Source organism: Dipodomys spectabilis, unplaced genomic scaffold (assembly GCF_019054845.1).
Source record: "Dipodomys spectabilis isolate Male_0828 unplaced genomic scaffold, ASM1905484v1 ptg000125l, whole genome shotgun sequence".
In the NCBI taxonomy this organism is placed as follows: Eukaryota; Metazoa; Chordata; class Mammalia; order Rodentia; family Heteromyidae; genus Dipodomys; species Dipodomys spectabilis.
In genome coordinates this window covers 15,133,227-15,151,044 of record NW_024870802.1, presented here as the reverse complement: position 1 = coordinate 15,151,044, position 17,818 = coordinate 15,133,227, and the positions used below count along the sequence as shown (strand labels likewise).

General features: G+C 50.9%; 1 protein-coding gene across 1 annotated transcript; it reads right to left on the bottom strand.

Annotated features, from left to right (window-relative positions):
* Positions 1–4,754: 4,754 nt before the first annotated feature.
* Sfrp5 (secreted frizzled related protein 5) lies at positions 4,755–9,300 on the bottom strand. The gene is made up of 3 exons (XM_042689452.1): positions 8,694–9,300; positions 7,247–7,324; positions 4,755–5,780 (listed from the first exon to the last, which is right to left on the bottom strand). The coding sequence occupies exons 1-3, from the start codon at positions 9,202–9,204 to the stop codon at positions 5,434–5,436; spliced, it is 936 nt and encodes a 311-aa protein (XP_042545386.1). The 5' UTR covers positions 9,205–9,300; the 3' UTR covers positions 4,755–5,433.
* Between the last annotated feature and the right edge of the window lie 8,518 nt (positions 9,301–17,818).

The following is a 17,818-nucleotide window of genomic DNA, read 5'->3' as shown; positions in this document are numbered from 1 at the left end:
TGTATCTGGTACCTTGGAGGCACTGTCTCAGGAGTCAGGCCCACTTCTGTCCCACAGTTGGTAGCCTTGGGATAAGGGAGGCACAAGCACAAGCCCTTGACTGAGTGTGCCCCACTGTCTCCACAGATTCAGTATTACCTGCTTCTGACAGGGAGTAAATAGAGGCATGGGGAGGTTAAGTGACCTGCCCCAGGCTGCAGAATTGGGGAGGCATGGGCTGGGATGTGAATTGTTGCCCATGTGTACCTAGAGGCCAGAAAGGCACTCTGCCTGGTGCACACTTGCTTAGGAGCTAGCCACTGAGCTAACAGGAGGCCCCTACGCTTCTACTCTCCAGCCCTAGTGAAACAGAGAGCGCCTTGTGGGCGCCCCCACCTTCCCCAGTGCCCAGCCACCCCACCTCTGGCCTGCAGCACCCAGAGCAGCACATTCCATTCTCTTGGCTCAGTTGGGGCTTAGGGATTCCGGGTTCCCTTGGCTGCCTTCCTTCTTTACAGCCCCAGCAGAGCCTGCTGTCTGGGCTGGGACCCAGTGTCCCAGCCACACACATTCCAGCAGCAGCCACCCCCCACATCGGCCTTCCCAAAGAGTGAACTGCAGCCAGGATTTCAGCCTACTAAACAGTAGTGGGATGTGAGCTTCCTTTGTGGAGGGCTGAGCCTGGATGCTGGCAGGGGTGAGAGGAGAGCAGTGTGTGGGGCCAGCCATCTTTGGGAATCTGGAGAGCCAATGGCTCTTCTGCATATCAGGGCTCTTGCAGTGTGATTGGACAGAGCCCCCAGGAATCTTCCTCAGAGCATGGGTACTTGAACTTCCTGTCCTTTTTATTTTTTTATTTTTTTTACCTCTTTTGACAGTAGTATAGAGGTTACAGAGCTTGAGGTCAAGTTCTAGCATCACCAGATTCACTATTACCCCTAACAGTACCTTAACCACATTGTGTTACCTTCATCAACCACTATCAGAGGGCTGTCAGGAGTTTTAAATTGGAATGTGAAAATGTTTTGAACAGTGTGAACTACCCTTCATAGCCTTGATAGTCTATCAATTACTAGTATCAAGTATCTCTATTTTTTTTTTTTTTTTTTTTGCCAGTCCTGGGGCTTGAACTCATAGTTAGGGTGCTGTCTCTGAGCTTTATTTGCTCAAGGATAGTGCTCTACCACTTGAACCACAGCCCCACTTCTGGCTTTTTGGTGGTTAATTGGAGGATTTTCCTGCCTAGGCTGGCTTGGAACCTTGATCCTCAGATCTCAGCCTCCAGAGTAGCTAAGATTATAGGTGTGAGCCACAGGTACCTGGCATTATTTTCTTTGTATCAGCTTTTTTTTTTTTTTTTGGTCAGTCGTGGGGCTTGAACTCTGGGCTTGGCTGCTGCTGTCCCTCAGCTCCTCACAGACTTTCCTGCCTGGGCTGGCTTTGAACCACGATCCTCAGATCTCAGCCTCCTGAGTAGCGAGGCGTGAGCCATGGCACCTGGCTTCTTAGTATCAGCTTTTATTGTCTGTCTGTCTGTCTGTCTGTCTGTCTCTCTCTCTCTCTCTCTCTCTGTGCATGTGTGGGAACTTGAACTGAAGGTATAGCAATTGTTAGGCAAGCACTCTACCATTTGGGCTGTGTCCCAGCTCTTTTCTTTTTGCCCCAGTCCTGGGGCTTGAACTCAAGGCCTGGGTACTGTCCCTCTACCACTTGAGGCACAGTGCCACTTCTAGTTTTTTCTGTTTATGTACTACTGAGGAATGGAACCCAGGGCTTCATGCATGCTAGACAAGCACTTTACCACTAAGCCCCATTCCCAGTCCAGCCATTTTGTTTTTGAGCTAGAGTCTTGTAAACTTTTTCTCTAGTTAGCCTCAAACTAGAGATCTTTCTGCACGCCCTTTCTGAGTAGCTGGGATTACAGGTATAATCCTACACCGATTCCAATGTTAGTTATCTACCACCTTGGGATGGATTCTATAATTCTAACTCATAGATAAAAGGTTCCTGCCTTTCTCCTGCTTTCCTGCCAGTCAGTCATGTTTCTTAGTTGATTAAGGACTCAGCAATTCTATGGAATACCTAGTCTGTAGGCACTGTTAAGTCACAATTTTTGGCTCATAAGAATACAAATGTATACTAGTGGACATCTACATGCTGTGCATTATTTCTAGATACGGCCATTGCATTGACATTTCACATTTGGCCACAATGGAAGTAAGCATTTCACTCTATTTTACAACTGGCAGTGGTCTCAGTGTCACACAGCTACTAAGTTGCAGGATTAGAGACCAGAGCCAGGTTACACCTCCTCTCACCCCAATCCTGGGATTTTCAGCCATCTACCTCAAATTCTTGTTTTATATTAAACTCTGGTTTCTGCCCTGCTGAAAAACTTGACTTCTCCTTGCAATAGGAGTGGCCATATTACTCAGTTCTAGCCAGAGAGCTGGAAGTGGAAATCTACCAGGTGGGCAGCCTGTTTCCCTGATCCAAAGCTTGAAGCAGCTGACATGAGGGTTGTGCTCCTTTCCCTTCGCTGTCTCATGGCTTGCAATGTGGCTGAGAAATGAGGAAGAAGCGGTAACCACAAGACTACCTCCCCAGAGCAGGAAGACAGGATTGTGGTATGTCAGCTTCTCACCTGTCCGCGTCTGGACTTGTGTGTGGTGAGGCCTCTCTCTCCTGTGTGGTCACAGACTGTCCCTCAGTGGTGCCCAGCGTCTAGGTACTCTTGGTGACTGTGGTTCTGTGTGGCTGGTAGGGAGGACAGCATGGCAGCACCACATGCAGGTACTGAAGTGAGGGAAGGGTGGAGTTCCAGTCTGGCAGGGCCTCTGGGAGGAGCTACCTCTTTGTCCCACAGAGGAGATTCTTGGGGGCCTGGCAGCAGAACTGAGGAGCAGCAGATGTAGAGCAGGCCCCTGGCCTCACGTGGGTGCTGCCTGATGAATTCACAGGGTATTTGAGGGAGACTTTCCCTCCCCTGCCTTTCTCCTGCCAGCACCTGACAGAGGTCAGCATTGTACTTCAGCCAAAAGCGGCCAAGGCCTGCATGCTTGATGGAAAAATAATCCTGGTTGACCATAGAAGTGTCCATAAATATTTGGTCAGGGCAGGAGGCTGAGAGACAAGGGGCAGATTCAAGGAGCAAGGCAATCTGGGCAGAGTTTGGGCAGCATGGGTGGTAGCGGCTTTGTTAGGGGAAGGAGAGACAAATAGGTCTTGCTGCCTCCCAGTGGCCTGAGCTAGGCCACCTGCCTGCCAGGGTGGTTTATGGGCAGGTTCAGTCCACCTGTTAGGGAGACTTTGGAGACTGCCCAGTTTCCAGCCTTTCTAGAGATACCATTTCCCCCTTTTCTTTCTTTTTATTGTGAAAATACTGTACAGAGGGGTTACAGTTACACGGGCAACGTAATAAGTACATTTCTTATCAAGCATTGTTGCCTCCTCCTTTGTTTCCCCTTTCCATCCCTTCCCATCTCCCCCCGAACCCCCGCTTTCTCCCCTTTTCTTTTTCCCCTTTTTTCTTCCCCTTCCTTCCTTCCTTCCTTCCTTCCTTCCTTCCTTCCTTCCTTCCTTCCTTCCTTCCTTCCTTCCTTTCTTTCTTTCTTTCTTTCGTTCTTTCTTTCGTTCTTTCTTTCTTTCGTTCTTTCTTTTGTTCTTTCTTTTAGGTCATGGGGCCTGAACTCTGGGCCTGGGCACTGTCCCTCAGCTCTTCAGCTCAAGGCTAGCACTCTACCATTTGCACCACAGCGCCACTTCCAGCATTTTCTGTGTATGTGGTACCAACAAATCGAATCTGGGGCTTCATGCATGCTAGGCAAGCACTCTATCACTAGGCCACATTCCCAGCTCTCTCCCCTTTTCTTCTCCCCATTTTCTCCAAAGTGAAGAGCAGTGTCAGGTTAGCTACTTTGTTTTGGAGTAGCAATAGGCCTTGGCTGGAGTTGGCATCCCAGTTCCACCCAACTGGCCAGGAAAGGCCCTCAGGGGGTGCTCTGGCCCCTGCATCTGTCCTGCATCTCTTGACATCGAGGGCAGACTCTACCAAAGCCCCACAGGGAGCTCTTTCCTGGCACTACACCTTCAAATGCTGGCCACCTGTGTGGCAGCTGCTTCTCCTCTCTGTGCCATCCATCTCAGTAGCTGCTCAAGGCCCCAGCCTCTTGCCCTCTCCCCACATCAAGTGTTACCTGGTCTAGATGAGACTTCTTAACCCAGCAGCACATTACCTAGGTGGCACCTAAGACCTGTTTCAGTGCTGTGGATGCATTGGTGTGGGTGCTGTGTTTTGTGAAAGCTTGGTAGATGATAGTATTTTTCTGTGTTGCAACACAGTCCTATATGACAGGTTCTGGCATTCTGCATTCCTAACCAACTCCCAAGTGATGTGGCTATAGTTGGCCAAGGGAGCTTCAAGTAGTCCTACTGTATAGCATCTGTTACCAACAGGTCAAAACCAGTGTGCAGGAGAGTGACATGCCCCGTGCTTCAGGCTGTCCTGCAATGTTCCTTGAGGTCAGTCATCCCTCACTGGTTGGGATGCAAGGGTGAGACCCTTGTCATGTGCCCTTGGGGAGCCACACAGGCACGGCTTTTCTGCTGAAGTCTGTGTGGACAGGTTGTGGGGTAGAGCCCGCGTCTCCTGAAAGTGTCTAAACCTCCCTAGCTGCCATCCTCTTCAGAACTAGCAGTTAAAGAAATCAACTCATCCAAACCAACTGTAGTTTTCTTTGATTTAATTAAAAACTTAAAAAAAATAGCAACAAAATCCTGCCTGTATCTGTTGTCTAGAACCAATGGCCTCACAACAGGAGCAATAAGTTATGGTCAAGGTCAGAGGGAGAGCCAAGGCTGAGGAATGAGCCCTGGGAAGGGAGTCTGTGGAGGCTGGGCTGGGCCTCCTTTCCAATCCAGGAGGCATGAGGTCTGAGATAGAGAATTGTGCTGGAGAGGAAAGAGCGGCATGGCTGGAAGGCATTGGAACCCCATCTCCTATTCCTTGGAAGGCTGTAATGAGGATCCAGAAAGGAAAACGGTCCCCATACAACTCAGCCTAACACAGACCCTCTCCAAGGAGACATTTCCCTACAAGGCAAGGCCCCACCACCAGCTGAGGGGAGCTGACACCACTGTCCACTCTACATACCCCTCAGACTGCCGAGCCTCTTGCCTCCCTCTGCCCACTTTCTAAGACCCTGGGGTTTTCCTCAGAAGAGAAGCCCTTCTGAGAGAGGATGCCTAGGTCCCCAGGGATCCAGGGCTCCTTGGACAAGGAAGCCAACTCTAAGCTTGTGTGCATCCCTTGGAGCGTGTGCAATGTAGCAACAGCTTGAAGCCACCTGCCACCAGGGGGTGGGGGGGGCTGGGTGAGCCTGGGAGTGTGGGGCAAGGCTAGGTGGGCAGGGACAGAGGGCAAGGCACAGCTTGGAGAGGCTAGAGGAGGGCCCTTCAGTGGGATTCTGCAGCCCCATAGAAAAAGGGGTAATAGAGGGAGCAGGGGTAGGAGAACATGAATTTGACAGCAAACTTCATCTCCTTATTCTTCTTATCCCAGCGATAGACAGCCATGAGCAGCAGCTGTCCATCTACTTTGCGGCCCATGACTAGGAAGCTACCCGTCAAGCTGTCCAGCTGCGGGCAGGGACAGCTTGCTCCGTTTTTCATGTGCAGGACCAGCCTCTTGGTGTCCTTGCGCTTCAGGGGGCCTGGCTTCAGCAGCTTTTTCTTCTTCTGGGCTCCAATTAATTTCCGGTCGCCATTCTCTCTTTTGATCTCCTTGATGCGCATCTTGACCACTGTAGGAAGGAGGACGGGGGGTGGGCTGAGACAGGTCAGGGCTGCTGAGGACGGTGGTATCCTTAGGCTGATGATGATAGATTCTGGGCATTCAGGCTCAGGGAACCTGATGAGTTGTGGGATTGGAGGAGTGGGCTTACATGCTAGATTTGAATACTTTTGAAGTTCTTATCAGAAGCTGGACATTATGGAATTTCATCTTCAAAGTACTGGAGGGAGGCTGGGTAAAATGGCTTGTCCCTATAATCCTAGCTACTAGCATGTAGAGATTGGGCAGATCATGGTTCTAGGCCAACCTAGGCAAAAAGCAAGAACCCATTTAAAATTTTTCAATTATTATTATTTTTTGTGTGTGTGCCTGTACTGAGCTTGAATTCAGGGCCTAAGGACTATTATTGAACTTTTTTTGCTCAAGGTCACTGCTCTACCATTTGAGTCATAGCTCCTCATGGCTTTTTGGTGGTTAATTGGTGATGAGTCTTATGGACTTTCTTGCCTGGGCTGGCTTTGAACCTTGATCCTCAGATCTCAGCCTTAGAGTAGCTGAGATTACAAGTGTGAGCTACATACAGCAAGACCCCATTTTGATGAACAAAAGGCTGGGCATGGTGATGTGTACCTGCTATCCCAGCTATATGGGAAGTGTACATAGAAAGATAATGTGATTAGGAGGATTGAGGTTTTGGGCAAAAACATGACTATTTGAAAAAATACCTAAAGCAAAAAGGGCTCAGGGCATGACTTAAATAGTAGAGCATCTACCTTGTATGTGCAAGGCCCTGAATTCAAACCTCAGTACTGCCAAAGGGAAAAAAAGTACATGTGTGTATGTAAATAAGATGCAGTGGAGAGGGTATGTCTTGCCCCAATTATGGAGCCTAGATTGACACAAATCTGGCCTACTCTAAAGCCAAAGCCTTTTTGTGACACCAAATGCAAGGCAGAGACATCTAGATGGGACTGGAGTGGGTATAGGGCTCTCCAGGGAGGGGAATATTGGATTAGGGGCAAACACTTGGAGAGGAGCCTTGCATTGGAGGAAAGCTGAACATCTCTGGGGATGGTTTCCTAGCTGTGTATAACCAACCAGGAGAGAGAGAGAGAGAGAGAGAGTGTGTGTGTGTGTGTGTGTGTGTGTGTGTGTGTGGTGCGTGGATAGAGCAGTGGTGGACTGGAAATGTCTAATATCCAGTTCTGGAGAGGAGGACCCTATTCTGTAACATTTGCTGATATCTACTATGACTGATCCTCTCACTTGACATGGAGTTGGGAAGAGCTGCCACAGCAGTTCCGCTGTGAGTACACTACTCTGTGTGTGTGTGTGTGTGTGTGTGTGTGTGTGTGTGTGTGATAGCTCTCACCAGGTTCTAACAGGATGTAAAGGCTGTCAGCTCTCCTGTGAGGACGTGTGGGTGTGTGTCCAAGAGGCTGTGGAGGGCAGCGACTCTGTGGGCCCCACACTCACCGAAGTCACTGGAACACATCTGCTCCATGAGGCCATCCGCGCTGTGCTCCATCTCACACTGGGCGCAGATCTTGGTCACTGAAGAGAGAAGGCAGGTGGGGTGGAAGAGGGGGTGAAGGACTTGGGTTCCAAAGAGCCACTTAGTTGTGCAGGTTCCCCCACTGACCATTCCCCACCTCTACTTTCTCATCAGGAGTGATACTGCTGCCAGCTCACTGAGTGTCAGTCACAAGAGATGAGGTTGTGCAGGGACAATACTGCTGAGGTGGGCAGTTACTGCTCCATGATCCAGGCAGCTGCAAATGTCTCCTAAAGTTGATCCCCATCAATCCTCAGCTTATGAAGTGGATGATACTATTTCTGGGACCAGAGTGGTTACCCAAGTTTACAAAATGTATGAGAACCTGCCTTAGGATTTATGACTCCTAGTCTAGTGCTAGAGTGAGGACATTCATAGGACCCAGGAGGCTTGGGGACTGTGGTGAACTCAAAGGCAGATGCTTAGCACTGCCAGACCTTTCCCCTCCCTCCCCCCCAAGGGAATAGCAGACTTTTCAATTGCATATGAAATATTCCAAGTTGTATTTCTGGGCCACACAAATGCTTCTCTAGGCTGCCTTCTATCCAGGGCCTGACCTCAGCTGACTTCCCTTAGTCCCTGCCTTCATGGGGTCAGTCAGGCAGACCATGGAGAGAGGGGGAGAGAGTGCTATCCTGCTGGGGAGAACCCTGGGAGAGCTGTGCACATCAGCACATTGAAAGGGAAGTTGAGACCAGCAGAAATTGGGGGGTCATGACACTGGGGGTACAGTGGGAAGTAAGGGTTTAAGACCTCCTCTACCTGGGATTTTTTTTTTTAAACTAATGGAGGGGCTGGGAAGGTGGCTCAGTGGTAGAGCACTTGCCTTGCATGCATGAGGCCCTGGGTTCGATTCCTCAGCACCATATAAGCAAAAAGGAAAAAAGCTGGAAGTAGCACTGTGGCTCAAGTGGTAGAGCGCTAGCCTTGAGCTAAAGAGCTGAGGGACAGCGCCCAGGCCCAGAGTTCAAGCCTCATGACCGGACCCCCCCCAAAAAAAACTAATAGAGAAGTTAAACAAGTCAGCCAGACATTTACCAGGATGCTACAGGGCATGGGAAATCGCTGGAATTTGCTGGAAGGGGGTGCTCAGCTAGCCCCAGGGCCCTGCTGGGTGGAGGTGAGAATGGAGAAGAGAACCAATGGGATGAGAAAGGGCAGGCGGGAAGGTGGCAGGAGACAATGGTGTGCGTGTGTGTGTGTGTGTGTGTGTGTGTGTGTGTGTGTGTGTGTGTGTGTAGGGCTGGCACCTGGTGGGGGGGCCGGCAGAGTTGGAAGGAGGGAGAGGTAGCCTTGGTGGTGGGGGGGAGGGAGTTGGGCAGCTAGCTTAGAGCATCCAGGGTGGTCGGGCGGTGGCAGTGGTGCTACCTGGAGGCGCGGTGGCGGGCAGGTGCCCGAACTGCACAGCGATGCAGAGGTCGTTGTCCAGGGGGAACTTGTGGCAGTGCAGCATCTCGGGCCAGGGGAAGCCGTAGGCCTCCATGAGCGGCGCGCATCCCGCGCGCACAGCCTCGCACAGCGAGCGGCACGGGTAGATGGGCCGGTCCAGGCAGACGGGCGCGAAGAGCGAGCACAGGAAGACCTGCGTATCCGAGTGGCAGCGCTTGGCCAGCAGGGGCAGCCAGCTGCTCGCCTGCTGCTTCACCTCGGCCAGGCTCTCGTGCTCCAGCAGGTTGGGCAGCCGCATGCGCTTGTAGCCCACCGTGTGGCAGAGCGGCAGGTCGGCGGGGATGTCAAGGCACTGTGGCGGCTTGGAGTAGGAGCGACCGTGCAGAGGCTCGGCCTGCCAGCCGTAGTAGTCGTACTCCTGGCTGCGCACCGGTGCCCCGTGCAGCGCCCCCAGCAGCAGTGCCAGCGCGGCCGCCCTCATGGCTACCATCTACCCCGGCGCGCGCCCCGCAGCCCCCCAAATTCCGTGCGCAGCGCCCCAGGTGTCTCGGCGTGCAGCCCCCTCCGGACTCTCCCGACAGCGCCTCCGAGGTCGTCCTAATGGGTGGCAGCCTCTGCTTGCCTGGCGCCTCCCACCTTGGGGCTCTAGCCCCAGCCGCCCATCGCCCCAGCCAATCTGCAGCGGCCTGGTCCCGCCCCCGGGCGAGGCAGGGTGGAGCCCCTCCTGCGCTCCCGCCCGCTGCAGGCTGTGCGCCCCTTCGGGTCACTAGCTCCTTCGCCCCAGCCCTGGCCAGGGCTTGTGCCGGTCCCCTGGTGTCCCTCACCTCCCTTCGCATTTTCCTCACCCCTGGCTTCTCCATCCTTTCCCCTTATCTTTCTGCACCACGGCCTCTCCTGTTCCTTTTCTCACTCACTTCACTCGCTTATCTCTCTGCCTGGACCTTTCCCCCTTCTGCTCTGCTTTCTCTTCCCAGACACCTTGGTTTTTTTTGTGTTCCTCCTCTTCTCTCTGGTGGGAGGCCCCTGGCTTGTCCATACCATCCTGGTTCAGGCAGGGGATGCTTCACCTTGCAGATTCCCAAGCACCCATCTGGTGCCAGCACCATGGAACTGCTGGGGAGCAGACGTGGCCAACACTCAGGGATTGCCATCTGGGTGGAAGCAATGGCAGCCTCTGCTTAGTGAGCTCTTTAGAGTCAGGGATCATGTGACCCAGCACAACCTTCTTTCTGAGCATCTGTTCCTAATGATAGCTAGTGCCTGGACTGTTCCAAGCACATGAATGAATCACGTGTGCTGTGGCAGTGATGGTAGAGGGTAGATAAGCACCATTTATTGGCTCCACTTTACAGATAAAGATACTGAGGCTGAGAGAGGTCTAGCAAGAATCAGAGCTAACATTTGTACCTAGGTAGGCTGGTTGTAGAGTCAGAAACAACTAAGAAGTCTGGATTCTGAGCCTGTAGGCCTAATGGCTGTAGAGGGGCTCAGAGAGGTGAAGTAATTGGCCCTTGTCACGTATTTGAAGGAGCCTAGACTTGAACCTAAGCACTGATAACTCTGCTATAAGATAAATTCCAACTCTATTTAGGAAATAAAGTGAGAAAAGGAAGGAAGTATCATTGCCTCTGAAGAGGGCATCCAAGTAGCCATCAGAGAGGAGGTGATTTTCAGGAATGTCATGCATGGTGTCTTTCCCTTCTGTCTGGGCCCTGCCTTCCAGCTTTCTTATGAGAAGATCTAGGAATAGAGTCTTGGTAGGAATAGAGGTCTCACGCTTTCTTGTGAGACTTGCCTGACCTCTGACCTCCCTGCCTTTGGTAGAGAGGGTGCCCTGGGAGGAGTCTCACCTTAGGCCTTGGGGAGCTGAGGGTTGGCTCTACTGGAGGCAAGATGTCCTTCCCTTTATTCCCTCCAGTATTTTTAGGGCTCCTGCTTTCCTGTGGGTCTCTTTTTACAGTGGCAGTGGAGAGAGGTAGGAACTACTCTTAATCGACCAATATGTATGGTCATCCTGATGTGTGTAGGATATGGAGTGAGTGTGAATGCAGACACAACTACAAAAGAAGGGTGTCTGCCTCGTCTGACCTAAGGCAGGATGAAGGAGTTGAGGGGATTCAGGGTGGGAAGGGATGTCTTGGATGTCCAGAAGACCTGGCTAGATCTGGAAGGGCAAACTGGGGACCTTTCCTTCCCTTTCTTCCTCTCTCCTTCTCTAGTAGTAATTGGTTCTGCAGATGACCACTCAGAAGGGGAAGAACCACCTCCACAGAGCTAGGGGGCATAGTATTAGTAACTGTGAGAGAGCCAGACCCTGCAGACAGAAGAGCCAGGTTCAGATCACAGCCCCTGTGTGACCTTAGGCAAGTGCTTTAATAGTCTCATCCTGGATCTCCCTGTTTGTTCAGTGATCACTGTGAATAAGATGAATGGAGAGAAAATCCCCTGCTCGATGTCAGCATATAAAGGGCACCTGGAAATATCAGTTTCATGGAAGTGTGACTTTGGGACAAAAATGTGGTATGTGTTCTGAAAGACCCCTCAAACGCAGTGGCCCTGGTTCTGGTGTGGGCTGTAAGCAGTAGTGCTGCTCCCTGTACTTCAGTTCCCCTGACCGTTCCCTCAACTTGGCAGGCTTCTGCCCTCCAGGAGAGGTGTGGCCCTGTGCAATGGTGGTTGTGCAAGGTGCTGGCTCCTTGGGCAGCTGGTTGACTGGGCCATTCTTGGCATCCCAATGCCTGGCCTGGACAGAGCTGGGCATTGTTCCTGCTGCTAGTTATGTAAGATCAGTATATAGCCCAAGAGCAGAGCGAGTCTGGACCTGGCAACCCCTGGGGCTTCTAAAGGGCAGTGGGGCCAGGCTGGAAAGCCTTCTGGAAGAGGCAGATGGGTGATCTTTACCTGGCAGCTGTTACCTGGGGACCTCCAAGGCTCCCTGACATGACTGGTGATGAGAGCCAGGAGGGATGCCCTTTGCAGTGACTGAGCCAGGGCTGTGCCCTGGGGTGGTTGTCAGGAGAGCCTCTTTCTGTGGCCAGGCCTTTCCCTAGCCCATGGCTAGGCAAGGCTGCTCTCTGATGTGGTACCCCTTCTTGATCTAGGGCCCAGGCAGCTGGATGGGAACAGCTGTCCATCCTGGAGTGTCTGCAGTCTGTCCAAGTGCTTGTTTCCCCAGCTGATGGACAAGACCATAGGTTCAAAAGAATGTGTTTTTGTGGTTTGAACAAGGTTCTATATAAATACCTACTAAGATGCTTCTTAGATCTAAGTTACTTCTGGGGCTAGAGGAGTGGCTCAACTGTAGAATGTCAGCTTAGCAAGTGCAAGGCTCTGAGTTTAAACCCTAGAGGTAAGCAAGTGAGCGCATGAGTGGGAGAGACAGAGATACAGAGACAGCAAGTCACACAGAGACAGACAGACAGAAAACTGCTGGTCTGCTTAAACCATCCATTTTTGAGAGAGTGACTAAAACTAGTCTGCTTGTATATTGTTTTTTTGTAATCAGCTTTACTTTATTTGCTTTGAAGCTACATTGTTAGGAGCACAAAGATTCACAATTGTGTCTGTCGGTTGAACTGCACTTCAGTCTATATGGCATACCTTTGTTCCTTTTAAAATGCTGAAGTCTTGGGAATAGTAATCCAATTAATCAACCCTTAACTAGAACCTGACCCATAAGTGTTCTGTGTGTGACCAGTACTGTAACAGAGCCAGGACTCGGGAGATCTGCACTGTTCATGCTTTCTCACAAGACTCCATGGAAGGCATTCTGGAGTAGCAGGAGTGCTTGTGTTTATAAGATCGGAGTAATGCATTTTTAATTTACTAGCAAGTCCCTCCCTCCCTCCCTTCCTCCTTCCCCCCTCTGCAAGTTTCAGTGGCCTCATCCGGGTTGTACCACTGGACAACCACTTTGTCTTGAATCCTCCATGGGATCATCTTGAGGATCAAATGAAATCATGAAAGGAAAGGGGCTCAGGATGACCATGAGGATGAAGGCTAATATTATCCTTGGCCTCAGGAGGGTCTGAGGAAAAGAGTGAGGCCTCTGTCACCTCTCCACCCCCGCTGGCTGTGAGGAGGTTCTCCTAGCCCAACCCAGCCAGGGAGAGGAAAGGCAAATCGTGTCAGTATTTCAGTTGGCTGGAGTCATCTGCCTTTTTAACCTCAGTGCACCCCTGCTGGGCCACTGTCTGTATAACTGCAGTTGAAGCTCAGCAGCAAGCCCAGGTCAGTGTCTCTGTGATTAATGGAACTATTAATGTTGGCAGGAACCTGTTGTCATCCATTTGCTCTCCTGCTGTGCCATTTTCTATAAGAGGAAACCTAAACTCCCAGTGCCAGTCTAGTGTTCTTACCACACCTCTAGCGCTGTTTTACTTTCCAGCCTTTTAGCTTCCTCAGTTGCAAAGTCAACATCTGTCCCAGGGACTCCCAGCGGTACAGGGCCTCTGCTGAGCAGCCTGTGTTCTGAAGAGCAGTTTAGGCAGGTCTGCTTGGGATCGCTGAGCACCTTGGTGGCAGTGGGAGCCAGCCAGAGAGGGGCCTGGTCACTGAGTGAAGTAGCCAGGGAGGCAAGCCTGAGTTTTGTCTACCATGACTGAATGCAGTAGCCTCTTTGGGCTGTCTAAGAGTTCACACAGCTTAGGGAATAAAATAGAGGCTGGCCTTATCTTGGGTGTGAAGATTGATCCAGCTCTAAATGTGCCCATTGGAGGGGCAAGTGAGAGGAGGGTGGCTATGCAAACAAGCTCTAGACAGGGCTGAGGATGGAGAGGACCACATAATATTCTTCCTCCCCCTGGATTCCCTGGAGTCCATGGACCACATAATACTCTTCCTTTCCCTGGATTCCCAGCACACCTGGAGTCCATGGGCTACATAATACTCTTCCTCCCCCTGGATTCCCAGCACACTGGAGTCCATGGACCACATAATACTCTTCCTTTCCCTGGATTCCCAGCACACTGGAGTCCATGGACCACATAATACTCTTCCTCCCCCTGGATTCCCAGCACACCTGGAGTCCATGGGCTACATAATACTCTTCCTGTCCCTGGATTCCCTGGAGTCCATGGACCACATAATACTCTTCCTTTCCCTGGATTCCCAGCACACCTGGAGTCCATGGGCCACATAATACTCTTCCTGTCCCTGGATTCCCTGGAGTCCATGGACCACATAATACTCTTCCTGTCCCTGGATTCCCTGGAGTCCATGGACCACATAATACTCTTCCTCTCCCTGGATTCCCAGCACACCGGGAGTCCATGGACCACATAATACTCTTCCTCCCCCTGGATTCCCAGCACACCGGGAGTCCATGGGCTGTGGCTGGCAGACAATGCTGGCTAGAAGCATATCTGAGTAGTCAAATACTTTGGTGAAGATCATCAACTCTGAAGCTGGATTGACTTTGGGCCAGTTATTTTCCCTTTCTGTGCTTCAGGTTCCTCATCTATTAAATGAGGCCTTAAGCTTTTTTCAATATTGAGATTTGAATTCAGGGTCTCATGCAGGCTAGGACAGTGCCCTATTACTTTAGCCACAACCCTAGCCCTAAAATGAGATATTAGTAATGATAGTTCCTTATAGGATTATTGAGGAGATTATAGGTAATTAAAAACATTTTTTTTTACAACAGTGCACACAGTAAGAGCTGTTTATACAATTGATAGTATCAGCGAATGTTGGCATGACAGTGGTCTGTGGAGACCATCATAAAATGCTGTAGCAACTCCTGAATTTCTCCGCTGTCCACTCACATGCTTCCTTTCTCCCTCCTCTCTTCTCATGCCCTCCTCCCAGGCTGTTCTGTCATTCTTTTCCACTTCACAGGAGCTGAAGTGAGCATTTCACACTGCAAACTTGATGGCTTTCCCCTTCAGCTCAAGACCCTCAGTGGCTCTCACTGTCTTGGGCTAGAGTTCTTACCCAGGCTCTGAGCAGACCAGGTCTCCTCACACGATAGAAGCCCAAAGCTCCCTTAGCAGCTTTCTTCACTTTGTTGTTATGTAATTGTGTTTATTTGCTTAATTTTTAAGCTTCCCACTGGAACAGCTCCATAAGGGCAAGACCTTGTCTTGTTTACCTCAGTGCTCTTGCTGTAGGACACTGTCAATCACAGAGCAGTTGCTCTGTAAATGTTGCATGAATGAATGACTGGATGGATGGATGGATGAAGACTTGGTGGGAGGAACTGGTTGAAGAAAGGAGTCTTTGGGACCAGGCTCAGGCTGAGGCTTACAACTTTTTGGGGGGCTCTACTGGAATTCTTGGGCAGCCCAGGAAAGTTCAGAAGGGTAGCAGGGTGACGGTTGGGGAAATGGGTGAGGTTAGTTGGATGGGTAGGTCAGTTGCTTGCTTCTTTTTTTGGGGGGGGAGGTCCAGTTGTGGGCCTGAACTCTGGGCCTGGGCGCTGTCCCTCAGCTCTTCAGCTCAAGGCTAGTGTTCTACCACTTGAGCCACAGCGCCACTTCCAGCTTTTTTTTTTTCTGCTTATGTGGTGCTAAGGAATTGAACCCAGGGCCTCATACATGCAAGGCAAGCGCTCTACCACTGAGCCACCTTCCCAGCCCAGTTGCTTACTTCTGAGAGCTAGAGAATGCTGGACAGATCTCTAAGCTTGGCCGGGCTTCTCTTTTCCATTTCTCTCTCAAACACTTGTTTGGAGTCTCCTAGGTGCCTAGAATTATCTAATTTTTTTCTTTTTTTTTGCCAGTCATGGGGCCTGAACTCTGGGCCTAGGTGCTGTCCCTCAGCTCTTCAGCTTAAGGCTAGCACTCTACCACTTGAGCCACAGTGCCACCGCCAGCTTTTCTGCTTATGTGGTGCTGAGGAATTGAACTCAGTGCCTCATGCATGCAAGGCAAGCACTCTACCACTGAGCCTCCTTCCCAGCCCAGTGTCTGGAATTATCACTGGTAATTTCTATACATTGTCTCATTTCATTATCCCAGCAGCCCTGAGAAGGATGGATAATTATTCCCTCTTAGAAGAGGAAACTGAGTCTCCAAGAGGGTAAGTAACTTTAGCCTAGGGTCACATAGCTGAGAAAAAGAACTCAAACTCAGAGCTTGTTCTGTGGTTTATGAGAAGTGCCCGGGGTGCTGTACCACCCTATTATCCCGAACAGACCCAGCTTGCCTTGAAGGGGAAGGGTCTGAGGGAGCAGACCCTTGATGGCATTAAGCCGCAGAGGTTTGACCCACGCTGGCGGGGTATCTGTCCTCAGGGAGCTTGCAGTCTGGAAGGGAGGCCAGCAGAGAACCAAAACCAGATCTTTAATCACAACCAGGCAACTTTCTGAGTTCCCCGGGTGCAAAGTGGTAAAAACTTGGGCACATAGTTAACAGCTTCTTTATGCTTGTAGGTAATGAGAATTCTGGTAAGATTGACTCTTCATGCCTCAGTTTCCTCATCTGCAAAAATTTCCTTGGGAGTTGTTGGGGAAATTAACTGGAAGTAGGCAAAGCTGCTGTAGGGTCAGTGTAGAAAGGTTTTTATGCCATTCCAAAGGGGGACCATGCAGGCTGACACTCTCTTAACCCTGGCCTTGATGGCATGAGCAGCCCCTGGGACCCCAGACTTATAAACTCTTGCAGCTGAAAGCCGTCCTGACCACCCAGGAGCTGTGGGGGCAGTACGAAAGGCTTACAAACTATTCCCCATGTTTCCCCAAATCAACACAGAATGGCTCATTTGCCAGTAAATAAAACAACAGATTTCTGAGCTTCAGGCTGAATGGCGCACTCTCAGGACTGAGCGCCTTCTCACATGGAAAGGAGTCCACAGGCAGCCCACAGAGCTCAGAATAATATAAAAAACAGAGACAGGGGAGGGGGAGTGTGTGGCTCAACAAAGGGACAGCAGGTCAGAAGGCCTCCTGGGACTTGGTGTTCTGGGTGCAGGAGAAGAAGTAGGAAGCCCTGTGAGGACCCCTCAGGGCAGGACAATGGAGTGGAATCCCAGGGCCAGCTGTTGGGGGAACCCTGGGTAGACAATGGCCCCATTAATAGAGGGTGTTGGTGGGGAGTAGCAGGGCATGGCCACAGCTAGGGGTGAGGACATGGTAGACCGATTCTCTTCTCTCTGACCCCAGCCAATGGAGCAATTGTCCTTTTCTGAGGGGGAGTTGGGTCCTTGGCCTGGAAATGGTAGATGCTTGCCCACTGAGGTGGTCCTGGCATTGCGTGGCTCAGAATGGCTCTTCTGTGCTTGTTGTTGACAACGAGCCACCCTGGAAGTGGCTACCTGGACCTACTTCTTCAGCTGGTAGTTTAGAATATGGAAGCTCCCATAAGGCTGTCTCATAGGGATCCCCACTTCCCATTTACTGACTTCTGGGAAATCTGAGTCCTGTTTAGATTGGTTTTGGGCTCATCCCACTTTTTCAAGGGAGATTTTGCAAAGGGAATCAGCAAGCAGATTCCCATTCCTGCTGGTCTGTGGTAGTGGCTTGGATTGCTGACTCTCAAGTGCTTCCCTTGGAAAGTGACAGTAGAGCAACAAGTACTCAATATGGCCTGCCCCAAATACAGACTGTTCTGTGGGAAAACATGGAGAACTCAATGCTTCTATCATTGTTATTTATTTTTTGTTGGTCATGGGGCTTGAACTCTGGGCCTGGGCACTGTCCCTCAGCTCTTCAGCTCAAGGCGAGTGCTCTACCACTTGAGCTACAGCATCACTTCCTATTTTCTGGTGGTTTATTGGAGACAGGAGTCTCATGGACTATCCTGTCCAGGCTGTCTTTGAATTGCGATCCTCAGATCTCAGCCTCCTGAGTAGCTAGGATTACAGGCGTGAGCCACTAGCACCTGGCTTCTTTGTTATTTTTCAAGTAGAGCTTTCAAGGGCAGGATGTGTCATGTAAGAACTCACAGGTGAAATGAATGAAAGGGGTCAAGTGTGGCTAGGACCAGCACTGAGCTGGAGCCCTACCCAACTATGAGCCTGTTCTGCGTGACCTGCCCAGGGCCTCCTTCCACTGACATTTGGGTTCTCTCTGCAGCTGGGGCTGCCCTACTTGGTTGTTCAGTTTGGTCAGAACTCTGGGCATACCCTACTTGGTTGGTCTGGGTGTTCTGATTGGTCATACCTCT